Source organism: Halichoerus grypus, chromosome 5 (assembly GCF_964656455.1).
Source record: "Halichoerus grypus chromosome 5, mHalGry1.hap1.1, whole genome shotgun sequence".
In the NCBI taxonomy this organism is placed as follows: domain Eukaryota; kingdom Metazoa; phylum Chordata; class Mammalia; order Carnivora; family Phocidae; genus Halichoerus; species Halichoerus grypus.
Window position 1 is genome coordinate 98,867,165 of NC_135716.1, and position 13,957 is coordinate 98,881,121.

At 36.2% G+C, this 13,957-nt stretch overlaps 1 protein-coding gene across 1 annotated transcript in view; it reads left to right on the forward strand.

Annotated features, from left to right (window-relative positions):
• Window positions 1-13,957, forward strand: part of VAV3 (vav guanine nucleotide exchange factor 3) — a 362,307-nt gene that overhangs the window by 247,809 nt on the left and 100,541 nt on the right. Inside the window, exon 19 of the mRNA XM_036089450.2 lies at window positions 1,955-2,000. Within this exon, the coding sequence (XP_035945343.1) occupies window positions 1,955-2,000 (46 nt within the window). The remainder of the gene's footprint in view (window positions 1-1,954; window positions 2,001-13,957) is intronic.

Genomic DNA, 13,957 nt, shown 5'->3' on the forward strand with positions numbered 1-13,957 from the left:
TGTTTTTTTTAAATTCCACATATGAGTGAAATCATGTGGTATTTGTCTTTGTCTGACTTTTTTCACTTAGTTTGTACCCTCTAGATACATCTGTGTTGTTGCAAATTGTTCTCTATTTTAGTCCTAACTTCAAGGTAATAGAGTGTTGGTCTTAAACTCAAGGGCTCTTTTTCACATTTTAAGTCTATAATTTTATTTTTTTATAAAGACTTTATTTATTTGTCAGAGAGTGAGAACTAGCACAAGCAGGGGGAGCTGCAGGCAGAGGAGAAGCAGGCTCCCCACTGAGCAAGGAAACTGATGCTGGACTCCATCCCAGGACCCTGGGATCATGACCTGAGCTGAAGGCAGACGCTTAACTGACTGAGCCACTCAGGCATCCCTTAAGTCTATAATTTTTAAATGTACTCATTCAGGGATTCCAGGAATAGGACCCAAAGGTTGAATTCCTTTCTTGCCTCTAAGCATTTTGATAGTAGAAGGTATAAGAGCATAGAAAGACAGCTTCTACTGTACATTAAGAAGGTGAAGGGATATGTAGGAAGTAAATAGCAACCTGATATCCATCGTTATATATTTTCCTGTTGAAAATATTGTCCCTTGCGTTCATTGTCCTTTATAGAGAGAGCTATAAAGAATGTTATACCATTTCAGATAGAAAAGAGATTTTCTCTAAAAGCAGCTTTCTTCCGAATTATCAGCTATGAATCTTTGACTCTCATGCTTCCCCTTTTTGTGCCTTGGCTACCAAGAAGCCCAGAGTGACATTTTCTTCTCACTTATAACGGCTTTCTTTATACTAGTTTTTCCAGTATGGCTATCCGTCTTGCTCAACACAGGTTCAACACTGATCTTAATGGTCATATTCAGATTTTACAAATCCATTTTGAAAGTAGTTGGGTTAAAAACAAAAAATTTTAAAATTTCTCCAGTTTGCTTTCACCTTGAGAAAACTGAACTTCTGCTTGATGGGCTTCGAGGCCATTAAGAAAACTGTAAGACCCTATTTGACCCATTTAACTTGTGAATGAAAACAGCAGGAAGAACCCCAAGAAAAATCCGTGGCTAATATGTGCTTGGCTCTGAATGAAACCAAGTCTCCTCCACACACAGGCGCAAACCCCAACACACATAGGGAGAAAATTGCTTTTGTGAAAATCTAAATTATATGGTAGTTATAGACTCAGCATTTCATCCAGTTGTGTAATAAAAAGTGATAATCAAGTCCTTATTAATTAGTGAGATTACTATAGTTATTAGGTGGAAATGAATTTAATTCCATGTGAAATTGAACACATAACCATGCATTTTCAAACATTTAAAATTTGTTTTGCATCTTATAATTTTTGTAAAGCACAATTTTTCTTATGGCTTTTTTGTGATAAGAATTCACTTTCATGGTTCACAAGCTGCATGCCTAGGTTACTGAGATACAAGTGACCATAATTAAAACATCATTCTCAGTTAAGTGTGTGTTAAAGTCAGAGCTTCAGATCTCTGTTTTGAGGTTCTCCAGTCTCTGATCTGTCAGGACTCAGAAATAGCTGAGTTAGAGTTTTGGAGTTTACATGTCTTTGCTGGGAGCATTTTCCACCCAAGAATAGCTTCTTGGGCTTTGTTCTCATAATTCCTGTAGTCATTACAACTTTAAAAAAAAAAAAAAAAAGGGGGTTTTTTGAGTCATCATACCCAGAGATGGCAAATGAAAAGATGTTTCTTTTCTATGGCGTAATATCAACAACATCAAATACAGATGTTCAAGTGGAAGACTTATTAGAGAAGCAAAAAGTTTAAATTATAAAAACTGTAGAACCATGTGTTTTGATCAAATTTAGTCATACTTTTAAATGGAGAAAGTGCAACATTAATTGGCCTTCCAAAGTACTGCGTACTAATACAATTTAATAATGTGAAATCTAATCTTTGTTTTGCTTTGTTTTACTTTTCTGCACAGAAACGGGCCAATGGACTCCGAAGAAGCCCCAGACAGGTGGATCCAGGTGTGTTTCTGATTACATGTCTATAATCATGACTTCAGTTAAACGATTATGAAAGTATATGGGAATTGCTGTAGAAATCAGATTGTTGGCCTTTGTTCCTGGCAGTTTGGTATGTAATGTGTGACCAGGAGGCGCCAGTCTAACGTGTAAATCATTTACCTGACGGTGCTTCCTGGGACAGGCTCAGATGATGAGTAACCACCAGTACCACACTCTTTCAAGAACCATTGACTGAGCTGGTTATTTTCTTACTGAACAGCCTCAGGCTGTTGGGTTAATGCTAACATATCCAATGCCCTCCACCTTCTCCCTCCCAAATATGGAAAGAAAATCAACCAACAAGCTGGCACTTAAAAATTAACTTTTCTAAGGCGGTGGAGGGAGCTCATAAACTAGACAATCTTGGTACCCTCCGCATTTGGGAAAATACTTTCTTCACCCTTTATCTGTACTATTTTATAATGGAAGAATGAATTTAAGGACTTTGTGAATAAGTACCCTCCTTGGGGGCCAATTATTTGTCTGCAGAGAGCATTCAGTTGTTTTCTATTTAACATCATGAGGTTTGCCCTGTCATTATTTTAGTATAATTATTTTTTCATCCATTAAGCAATACCTTCCACAGTTTAATTACCAAAGATTTGTTATGTATATGGTCGTATTATTGTGGGTAAAGGGTATTCATAGCTAAAGGATTCAAAATATATGAACTTGACAATAAATCAGGTGGGACATGAAGTAAACCTGCTGGAAAATAATCTGGATTATGTGTTTTGTTTTCTCATCATAAACAGTGTTCACCGAGTTGTAAAGTTTAGCTTTCAAAGCATTATAGCTTTTAACTGAAACCACACCCATGGTAGCCATGCCAGTTTATGAGCTGTTTGAAAAGATTTATAGAAGCTTTGTTGCCTCTGGCTAGAAATTGCCTCACTTATGTCCTGAGATCAGTTTAAATCTTCCAACGACAGAACAAAATTGAGGCCATTTAAAAAATAGGGGTTCTGGTTTATTTTAATAGTTTGAACTTTCCCAACACAAAACCCTTTGCAGAGGATTCTGCAATAATATTTAGAAGTGACTTCTTCTGTTCTATTTAGTATGACTGTCAGCATATTTTTTTTTCTTATTTTGTGTGAGTTGTAGTATTTTTATTTCAGAAAATGATCTAACCTTTACAAGTGTTATTTTAAAAATATTTTCTCTTTCTTCTATGGGCGTTTTCATTTAATCCATTTTCTTCCAGCGAAATGAATTTCTGTAGTGTGTCAGTAGGAACACATTTGGCAATTAACAATTTACTTTATAGCCAGAATTTTTAGGAGTGCTTAGATGATTTAAGTAGAGGTATAGTGAATTCGTAGATTGTTTAAGTATAACAAAGTCGACGAGTAATAGGATAGTTTATCCTCAAGTTGATGGCTCTGTATAGGTACTGCTGTTCTGGTATTCCTAATTGTCCAAAGATTTTAGAACTTCATGAAGAATAAACTTACAAAAGAAGGAGTCCTATATGTTATGTTTATAAGAGAAAAATAAATACACACATAACCACACACCTATACACACACATACACACACATTGTGTATCATATAGTTTTCCATTAGGTATGGTAATTATATATGAGCATTTTCTCATTTCTCCACATTTATGAAAAAAAACAAAAAAACAAAAAGCAAAAACAAAGAGTTGATGATCTTGCCTGTTGTAGATGCTAATGTGATAACAACTGTTTCTCTCTGTGGTGTCTTTTGATGTTAGGCTTGAATTATGTGTTTAGAGTTGGTTGTCTTTTGCATCTTTGCTTCTTTCAGTTGGTAAGTTGCAAAGCTTTTTTGTTCAAAGTTAACCCTTGCTTGACCACTGCCCTGCGCTGAGTTGGTCCTGATGTAACTATCATTTAGCATACTTTACATTCCTTCCAAGATGTTTAAATAAGAAATCAGCAAAACTGAGGCTTCCTCAGCAAGGACGAACTGCTCCAAGGGGCATTATTTGCTGTTAGTGCTTTTACTGTGGAAATTCCTTTAATCTTTTCTAGCTAATTTAGTTGACATCTCCAAGTGCTAATACACTGACTGCTTCCCAGGGTCTCACTTAGGGTGGCTTGTAGAAAAAAACTGATTAACTTTAAAGCTTTTTTTGGAAAGGAACTTAATGCATAGTTTTATGGGTAGTAGGTGCCTAATAAGTACTTGTTAAATGAATTAATGAATAGCTGTATGCTTTTTCTGCACGCATTGGCTCTCTTGCTTTTTAAACCCACCTCCTGACAAAGTGGATGGATGTAGTAATAGAGCACTGAATAATCTAGTGGTGAGAAAGAAGCATGGCTCTGAGGCATATTGCCTGGGCTGGGGTCCCAACTTAAGTGCTCACTTGGTGTTGACCTGTGGCAATTTCTTTCTTTCTCTCTCTGCTGTAGTTTCCTCATTAAAAGGACACTAATAATTGTACCTACCTTACAGAGTCGTTGTGAGCATTACATGAGTTAATAGGTATAAAGCACTTACAACAGCACCAGCTATGCAGTAAATGTGGAGGGGTGCTGTTATTATAATTATCACTTTATGATAGAGCATGGAACTTAATCTGGGACCTTTAGTCACTATTTGCCAGGTATTTCTTTGCAAACAGACCCAGAATTTTATGTTGATTTTTCCAGTGAAGCTAGAAGTTCCAGAATTACAGTTGTTTTCAGATTTGCAGTTATTCCCTGCTTCTCTGATGGATTTCTGTGATATTTTGTGTATCTTTAAGAGAAGCAATCAACAATGGTGGTTGAGAGTTTTTTGGTGAAGCTAGTGTTTGTAATTGCATTAAAGAAACAAAAGAAAGGAAAACCTCCCAAGTTGAAAACATATAATGTGGGGTTCTATTCAAACCAAGAAAAATGTGATCTATAGGTTTGCACTGTGTCTTGTTAGCACATTTTAAACATTCACTCTTGGGCAGCTTGGGTGGCTCAGTCAGTTAAGCATCCGGCTCTTGATCTCAGCTCAGGTCTTGGTCTCAGGGTCATGAATTCAGGCTCCATGCTGGTTGTGGAACCTATTTAAAAACAAAAAAAAATTCACTCTTAATTAATAATTGTGGTTAATCTTTATAGAAAATATTTACAAATGGCTTTGCAGTTTATTTTTTCTTGTCCTCTATTGTGTGCTAAGAAATTTATCAATTTATGATCTTGACTACTTTTATAGTTATAGTAATGTGTTAGATGCAAATTCTGGTAGCTCTTTTGGATATCTTAAATATAGCAGGGTATTTTCATCAGTTTGTACTTTTCTTCCTAAGACAGATGTTGGTTTCAGGAAAATAACGCTTGTAAGAGACTGATCAATTATTTCAGGAACACGGAGGTGCTAGGCCATTTTCAAGAACATGAGATCATAAATCTCAAAATCTGAGCACTGGTGTAATATTTATCATTTTACTAAAGTGGCACTCAAGGTCAAAGTTACCAATTAAATTTTAATACTGAACTTTAAAAATTTCCTTCTACGTATAAAATATACAAGATTTATTTTAGTTTGCATGTGGCAAATCTGTATACCAGGACATGTGTTCTTTTGATCAAGCCCATGTTTTTGTCTTAAATTTGTGCAATTCATAGCATCTCAGTCACTAGCTTTTAAAAATTCAGGCCATTGTTCTGTGTTGTGCTGCCTAAAGATTAGATGGAGTAGATGGCAAATATTTAGGTAGCTCATTTTCTTTCTGATCTTAAGTTACCCATGTGATTCCTGATAACCTTGAATAGTAAATGAACAGATAATGGTTAAATGATAAAAGAGTTCTTTTGGAGAGCTCTTGCTTTTCATATGCTTATTGTAACTTTTGATTACAAAGAGAAACATGTGGCTTGGAAACATTGTCTTTTCTTATTCACTGAGGAGATGTCCTACAGTTTCTTAGCAGAGATACCTTCAAAGGTGGTCACTTTCTCTTTCAGGTGGATAGGATTGATATGTAATGCCATTCCTGTTTGTTCTTGTATGAAGAAAGGAATTCAAGAACTCTTTCATTACCAGCTTTGTATACCACAATAAGCACCAGCAATATCATTAATTATAAAACATGGCTCCTTTTCATAAGGAATTTCTGTTCTGCCTGAAGAAGGAACAGATACAGGCACAAAGTCTTAATTGCATAAATGCATGTATATGGGTGTACATATGAAAATATTTTAATATTACATTACTGTTTTATATACTGACTCACTATGCTATGGCAAGTGTCATAAACACAGTGAATAGTCTGATAAACATAAAAAAATCTAGTATGTGCAAAAAAGCAAATGGAATTGAAAGAGAAGCACATGTGGGCTCATACTGCTTTTAGTCTGGGTTGTCTATATATGTTTTTATTTATGTAAATAGCAATTTTGTTATGCTGGTTTATTGTATTGAATCACAATTTAATACAGTTTTCCTTAATGTTTTAATTTCAAACAATTGTTGAACTCATTCCAAATCTGAACAGGATTGTTGATTTCTTTTAGCTTTGCTTCTAAGCATAATGTCAATTTGCTCAGTAAGGAAATTTTGTATTTTTAGTTCCTAAATACAAAACATTGATGAGAAAAATAACAGCCCAGGATTTTAAAAATCACTGATCTAAAAATACATTTTTTCCTTTTTTTATGGGGGAGACAAATGTATATTCTTGAAGGCTTTAGTAAATGAGCTTTTGTCTATAATAAGTAATAAAGTATCCATAGATTATGATATTTCCATATCAGACAGACCTACTTCTGTCTTTTCTGTCACCCCTAAAACTAATTTCTCATCAGATATAAATACTAATCTAAATATTGGGAGCATAATTGTAAGTGTGTACAAGTATATTTCACATTAAAAGAATGAACTTGAAAAAACTGGGACAATAGAACCCAGTGATTAAGATGCATTGCACAGAAATGAGAAATCCAAGCTGTGAATGAGTGCTAGGAGCCTGCTCTGGTTTTTAAAATAGTTGATTGTTCTCAAGCTTCTATTAAATTATAGACAATAAGACTAGTTTTGCACTAAGGTAATCGATCCCCTTGTAGTTATTTTCAGGACTACTACCCTTCTCATTCCCTTTACGTTGATGACAGATTTCTAAAATGTACATCCTAGTCCCATGCTCACACCTTTTTCTGGTTTGGGGGGGATTTATTTTTTCTTTTAGAGTCTCATGCCAGGCTCACAAAGGGTCACTATTGCTGTCAGCTGGCAGGTTTGTCCACACCTTGCTAAGGAAGCCAGTGTTTTCCACCTGCTCGGTACCTCCGGCATAGGAATCAGGGCTAGGCGAATATTTGAAGACCTACACAGGGATGCTTTTGGTGGGAAGCACAGTATCAATAATATGATTATTGAAATAAAACATTTGGAATATTATATATAGAACCTACCTCTGGGTCATTTACGCACTGCTAACTGATAATTTCTGTTATTAATCTGTCTTTAGAAAATAATGTATTAAGTATTTAGAAAAATATTCTAAAAAGGAGGTCTCAAACCTGGTGAGCTGCTTTTAGCATTTATCACTGAAAAAAGCACTCCTTACTTGAAAAGTCAAGTATGGCCTGGGCTTCCTTTGCTATATCTATGGTCCTGGTAGTCAAATATTACATTTCAGAAGAAGAAGAATGTGCTCTATAAGGCTAAGTACACACATAAAAAAAAACTTCAGAAATTTCTTTTGGGTCAATGTCCTCTGGCAACCAAGTAACCTTGTTCTGGAGCTTTAGTCTGAGGTAAGGCAAATGAAAGGAACCAGTGGAGTCAAAACTATTGGCTTCAAATAGTATATAGTGGTTCTATGTATAAATAGGGAGAATGATTCACAAGTTAATTAGAATATTGGAGGTCAGTTTGTGGAATTTCTATCAAAATGACTCATATTGGCAATTATATCTTTCAGTATATTCAAATCAAGTTGACTTTTAAAAATTTTAATTTGAATGAAAAGAAGAGTTTATGTTAGCTACTTAATTGTTTTCTACAGATAACTTTTTTGAGACTCATTCTTTCCTGTATAGATATTAGAAATATATGGAAGCTTACCATCTTTGAGAAACTTGGAATTTTGTTGGGGAGAATAAAACATACAAAAACAACGTGTCCAACAGTAATACTGTGTGGTATATGATGAACCACCAAAATATGTGGTGTAGGTTATAAATGGTGTAGTTGACTAGGCGGGCAAATGAGGAAGAATGCACGTGGACTAAAGGACACAGGACAAGGAGACAAAATATCTGACAAGCACATCAGTGAAAGTAAATTTACATTGAACTGTAGATGTTCAAAGTTGCCAGTCTGTTACTAGGTTTGGGTCGGCTCAGTTCATTAGCACCCAGTATGCTTTTGTTTGTCAAGTGACATAAACCCATTTCAAGCTAGAAAAACAAGTAAAAAGGAAAAGAAAAAGTGATTTCCATTTGAAATTTGTTTTCCGTAAGAAAGAAGGGCTGGCTGGGTGGCTCAGTTGGTTAAGGGGCTGCATCTGCCTTCGGCTCAGGTCATGATCTCAGGATCCTGGGATCCAGCCCCACATCAGGCTCCCTGCTCAGCGGGGGGCCTGCTTCTCCCTCTGCATGCCACTCCCCCTGCTTGTGCGCACTCTCTGTCAAATAAATAAATGAAATCTTTAAAAAAAAAAAAAAAAGGGCTATGTTTACAAAGAATGGGGGAGGGGGAAAAGGAGAAGCTTAGTTTGAGCAGGACTTCATATACAGGCATAGCTCATTTTATTGCACTTTGCTTTATTGCTCTTCCCAGATACTGTGTTTTTCACCAAGGCGAAGGTTTGTGGCAACCCTGCGTTGAGCAAGTCTATTGGCACCATTTTTCCAACAGTATTTGCTCACTTCGTGTCTCTGGGACCATTTGGTAATGCTTGCAATATTTAAAAATTTTTCATTATTATTTGTGATGGTGACCTGTGATCCAGGATCTCTGATGTCACTATTATAGTTGTTTTGGGGTGCCACAAACCACGCTCATATAAGACCGCAAACTTAATTGATAAATGTATCTGTTTCTGTCTGCTCCACTGACTAGTTGTTTCCCTATCGTTCTCCCTCTCCTCGGGCCTCCCTTCTCCCTGAGACACAACAGTATTGAAATTAGGCCAATTAATAACCCTATGATGGCCTCTAAGTGGTCAAGTGAAAGGAACAAGTTGCATGTCTCTCACTTTAAATCAAAAGCTAGAACTGATTAAGCTTAGAGAGGAAGGCATGTCAAGAGCCCAAACAGACCAAAAGAGAGGCCTCTGGCAGTAGTTAGACAAGTTGTGAATGCAAAGGAAAAGTGCTTGAAGGAAATTAAAACTGCTACTCCAGTGAACCCCTGAATGATAAAAAAGGTGAAACAGCCTTATTGCTGATATGGAGAAAGTTTTAGTGATCTAGATAGAAAATCAAACCAGCCACAGTGTTCCCACAATCCAGAACAAGACCCTAACTCTTCATTTCTGTGAAACTCAGGTGAGTAAGCTGTGGAAGAAAAGTTGGAAGCCAGCAGTAGTTAGTTCATGAGTTTTAAGGAAAGAAGTCCTTTCCATAACATCAAAGTGCAAGGTGAAGCAGCAAGTGCTGATGTAGAAGCTGCAGCAAATTATCCAGAAGCTCTAGCTCAGATAATTAATGCAGGTGGATACAATAAACAGCAGGTTTCCAATGTAGATGAAATAGTCTTCTATTGGAAGAAGATGCCATCTAGGACTTTCATAGCTAGAGAGGAAAAGTCAATGCCTGGCTTCAAAGCTTCAAAGGACAGATTGACTTGTGTGTTAGGAGCAAAGGCGGCTGGTAACTTTAAATGGAAACCAGTGCTTATTTGCCATTCCAAAAATCCCAGGGCCCTTGAGAATTAGGCTAAATCTACTCTGTGCTCTATCAGGAGAACAGCAAAGCCTGGATGATAGCACATGTGTTTTACAACACGGTTTATTGAATATTTTAAGCCCACTGTTGAGACCTGCTACTCAGAAAAAAGTATTCCTTTCATAATATTACTGCTCATTGACAATGCACCTGGTCATCCAGGAGCTCTGAATGATGAATTTGTGCAACAAGATTAATGTTGTTTTCATGCCTGCTAACACAACATCCATTCTGCAGCTCATGGATCAAGGAGTCATTTTGAATTTTAAGCCTTATTATTTAAGAAGTATATAGTGATAGTGATTCCTCTGAAGGATCTGGGCAAAGTAAATTGAAAACCTTCTGGAAAGGAATCACCATTTTAGATGATACTAAGAATATTCCTGATTCATGGGAGTTGGTCAAAATATCAACATTAACAGGCATTTGGAAGAAGTTGAATCCAGTCCTCATAGCTGACTTTGAGGGGTTCCAGACTTCATTGGAGGAAGTAACTGCAGATATGGTGGAAGTAGCAAGAGAGCTGGAATTAGAAGTGGAGCCTGAGGATGGGACTGATTTGCTGCAATCTCATGATAAGACATGAACAGATGAAGCGTTGCTTCTTAAAGAAAGTGGTTTCTTGAGATGGAATCTACTCCTGGTAAAGATTACGAGAAGATTGTTGAAATGATAACAAAGAATTTAGAATATCACATAAACTTAGTTGATAAAGCACTAGAAGGGTTTGAGAAGATTGACTCCAATTTTGAAAGAAGTTCTGCTGTAGGTAACACACTATCAAACAGCATCACTTGCTACAGAGAAATTGTGAAAGGAAGAGTCAATTGATGTATCAAACTTCATTGCTGTCTTAGTAGAAGTTGCCACAGCCACCCGAGCCTTCAGCAGCTACCATCCTGATCAGTCAGCAGCCGTCCACATCGAGGAAAGACCCTCCACCAGCAAAAAGATTATGATTAATTTACCCAAGGTCACACAGCACCTGGCTGGTACCAGGACTTAATTGCAGTGTTTGGCTCCAGAGACCTCACTCTTGTAGAGATCTTCTGTGTCCCCTACTTACGCCAGCTTTTGCACAGAGGAGAGCTTATTTCCTGGAGTTCAGCTGCACAGCACAGTGCAAAATTAGCAGTGTGATCGAGTCTGTTTTGCGGAGTTCATTAGTGACTGCTGTTACAAAGCAGATTTATGGGTGATTTTATTTTATGCATTGTTAATTTTGAAAATGTTAATCTGAAATTGCTACAGTATTTCAATTAATTTGGATGATTAAAATTTAGCACCAGAAGAATCTCTAGCAGAAGATAAGGCAGCTAATTAGAGGTTCTGAAACAAACAACTGTAGACACTGCACAGAGACCCGCTGGTGGAACTCACTCTGCTTCACAGCTTTGAAATGGAAAGAATAATTCCTGGCAGTCTCAATATTCAACTTGAGCACAGTTGACTTTTTTAAAAAAGCCATTTTAAGGAGTTAATTACTTAAAGGAATGTAGAATTTTTCAGTATCGTGCATTTCTGGAAAACTGCCTTCACATTATTTTGGAGTATTGTCTTTTGGATAATTGTAGTTGGTGACAGAAATACAAGATGCATTTGTTACCAAGGTATTTTTCATGTCATGTATGATATTTCATGGTTTTTATATATGTTTCAATTCTTTTTCTGAATTTAAAGGTGAGACAGCACAGATTTAAAAAAAAATACTGATCTTCAATAAATTAGTTTTGCATCTTGAAGAATTCTCAAAATTTCAGAAAATATAAGAAACTATAAAAAATTTTCCTGGACAAATTGCCGAATCACCTTTATGTTGTTATTTTGTTATACATTTTTCCTAGGACTTTCTTTTCTTTGTAGCCATATGTTTATAAAAGGTCTGTATTTCCAATTTAGTATTCTGCTTTTATCACTTAACTTTGTCTCCTGAGCATATTTGTTTATTCACGTGTTCATTCAACCATTTGATAAGTATGCAGGCACAATGTTAAATTTACAGGGATGAACAAGAGGTGTTTTCCCTAACGCAGCAAATAGTGTCATGGAGCCAAAGGTAAGAATTGAGATCAGGGTAATACAGGGACTATGCTTAAAGGAAGCACATATTTTGGATATGTGGACATCGGGAAATGATGTCTAAACTGAAAGGATGTGTGTAGGGACAGAATATGAATGGAGACAGGAAGTTTGCAGGAAGAAGGAACAGCTCCAGCAAAGGCCTGGGGTTGGAAAAAGCAAAGACTGGCTAGGGCTTGAGAGGGAGAGCTGTGTACCATGAGAACAACCAAGGCAAGGTCTTTATTTCCACATCAGAAATTTGATTTTATTCTGAAGAGCAGAGTGAGCCTTTCAACTAGAGGATATGGTCTTCTGAGACTGGTTTAAAAGATCATCCTAGCTGAACTGTGAAGGGTATATTGAATCATTAAATAGTCTTAAAAAAAAAAAATCAGGTGGTTTTAGAATTATTTCTTGTTGGACAAGAGTCTTTCTAATTTTCATTATTATAAATACTATTTGAAGAACATCTATGCATGAATATACTTATCCATATGGCTGATTAGTATTATTTAAGAATGGAGTCATACAAGTGGAATTTCTGGATCAAAACGTATTAATTCCTACACTCAGGATATATATGTTGTGCCAAATTGCCTTTTAGAAATTTAACATTGAATTATATCCCCCCCATTTCTGACATACGAGACTGTGTCTCACCCTATGCTTAACAACGCTGTATTATTCTTTTTACTTTAAATCATTTGATGAGAAGGGAATAGGATATTGCTATTTATATATAGTAGTTCATATCATATAAACTTCATTACTAGCGATACAGATCCTTTTTAATGTTGGCTATTTGTATTGTTCTTCTGTGAATTATCTGTTTATACCTTATCCATTTTTCTATTCAGGATATAGTGCTTTTGTAAATTATTTGTAAGACTATATATTAATGATATTAACCTTATATTTATCAAAATTTTTTCTGGCTTATTTGTTTCTATATAAAGTTTTGCATTTGCATGTGGTCAAAATTATTGATATTTATGGACTTTTTTTTTCTTTTTTTGCTGCCTTTTTGCTCAGAAAGTTCTCTCCTTCTGAATTCTGTTAAATACTTCTAGTCTTACTGTTTAATTTATGTAGCATTTAGACCATGCCATTTAACTTATTTAAGTAATAGATTAAAGTTCTGTGAGCAGCTCCAGGATGCCTGGGCGGCTCAGTCCTTAAGCGTCTGCCTTCGGCTCAGGTCATTGGGATCGAGTCCTGAGTCCCGCATTAGGCTCCTTGCTCAGCGGGGAGCCTCTGCCTGCTGCCCCCCATGCTTCTGCTCTCTCCTCTCTCTCTTTCTCTCTCTCATTCTCTCTGACAGTAAATAAATAAAGTCTTTAAAAAATAAATAAATAAACTTCTGTGAGCAGTTCCAAAATGAACATCAAAATATTTTAAGGATTTATAGTACTGCACTTGACAGAATTTATTTTTTTGTTTTTTGTTTTTTTTTTTTTTTAAAGATTTTATTTATTTATTTGAGAGAGAGAGAATGAGAGAGAGCACATGAGAGGGGGGAGGGTCAGAGGGAGAAGCAGACTCCCTGCTGAGCAGGGAGCCCGATGCGGGACTCGATCCTGGGACTCCGGGATCATGACCTGAGCTGAAGGCAGTCGCTTAACCAACTGAGCCACCCAGGCGCCCTGCACTTGACAGAATTTAAATTTACCTTTTTTGCATGTTGCTTAACAACCATATTACATTGTTTACTTTTCCTTTTGTGCTTTATTGTATAGATATTTTGCTCAAATAATTATCTTATGCAAAATATGTCACAATATATGCTGTGTATAGGTAGTAAGGGAATAGTATGTGAAACAAATAAAAGTATGTAATATTGAGATAATCAGGCTTTTTTGTTTCTAAACTATGATAAACTAAAATTACCTCTTCCCAGCCTTTCTAAGAGCAGGAGGAAAAAATGTTTTGTGTTTTGAGTTCAGAGTATCTCCCACCTCCCATTGCTCTCTTTCCCCCTGTAAATATATATCCTCCTTAATTTTACAAATCTCT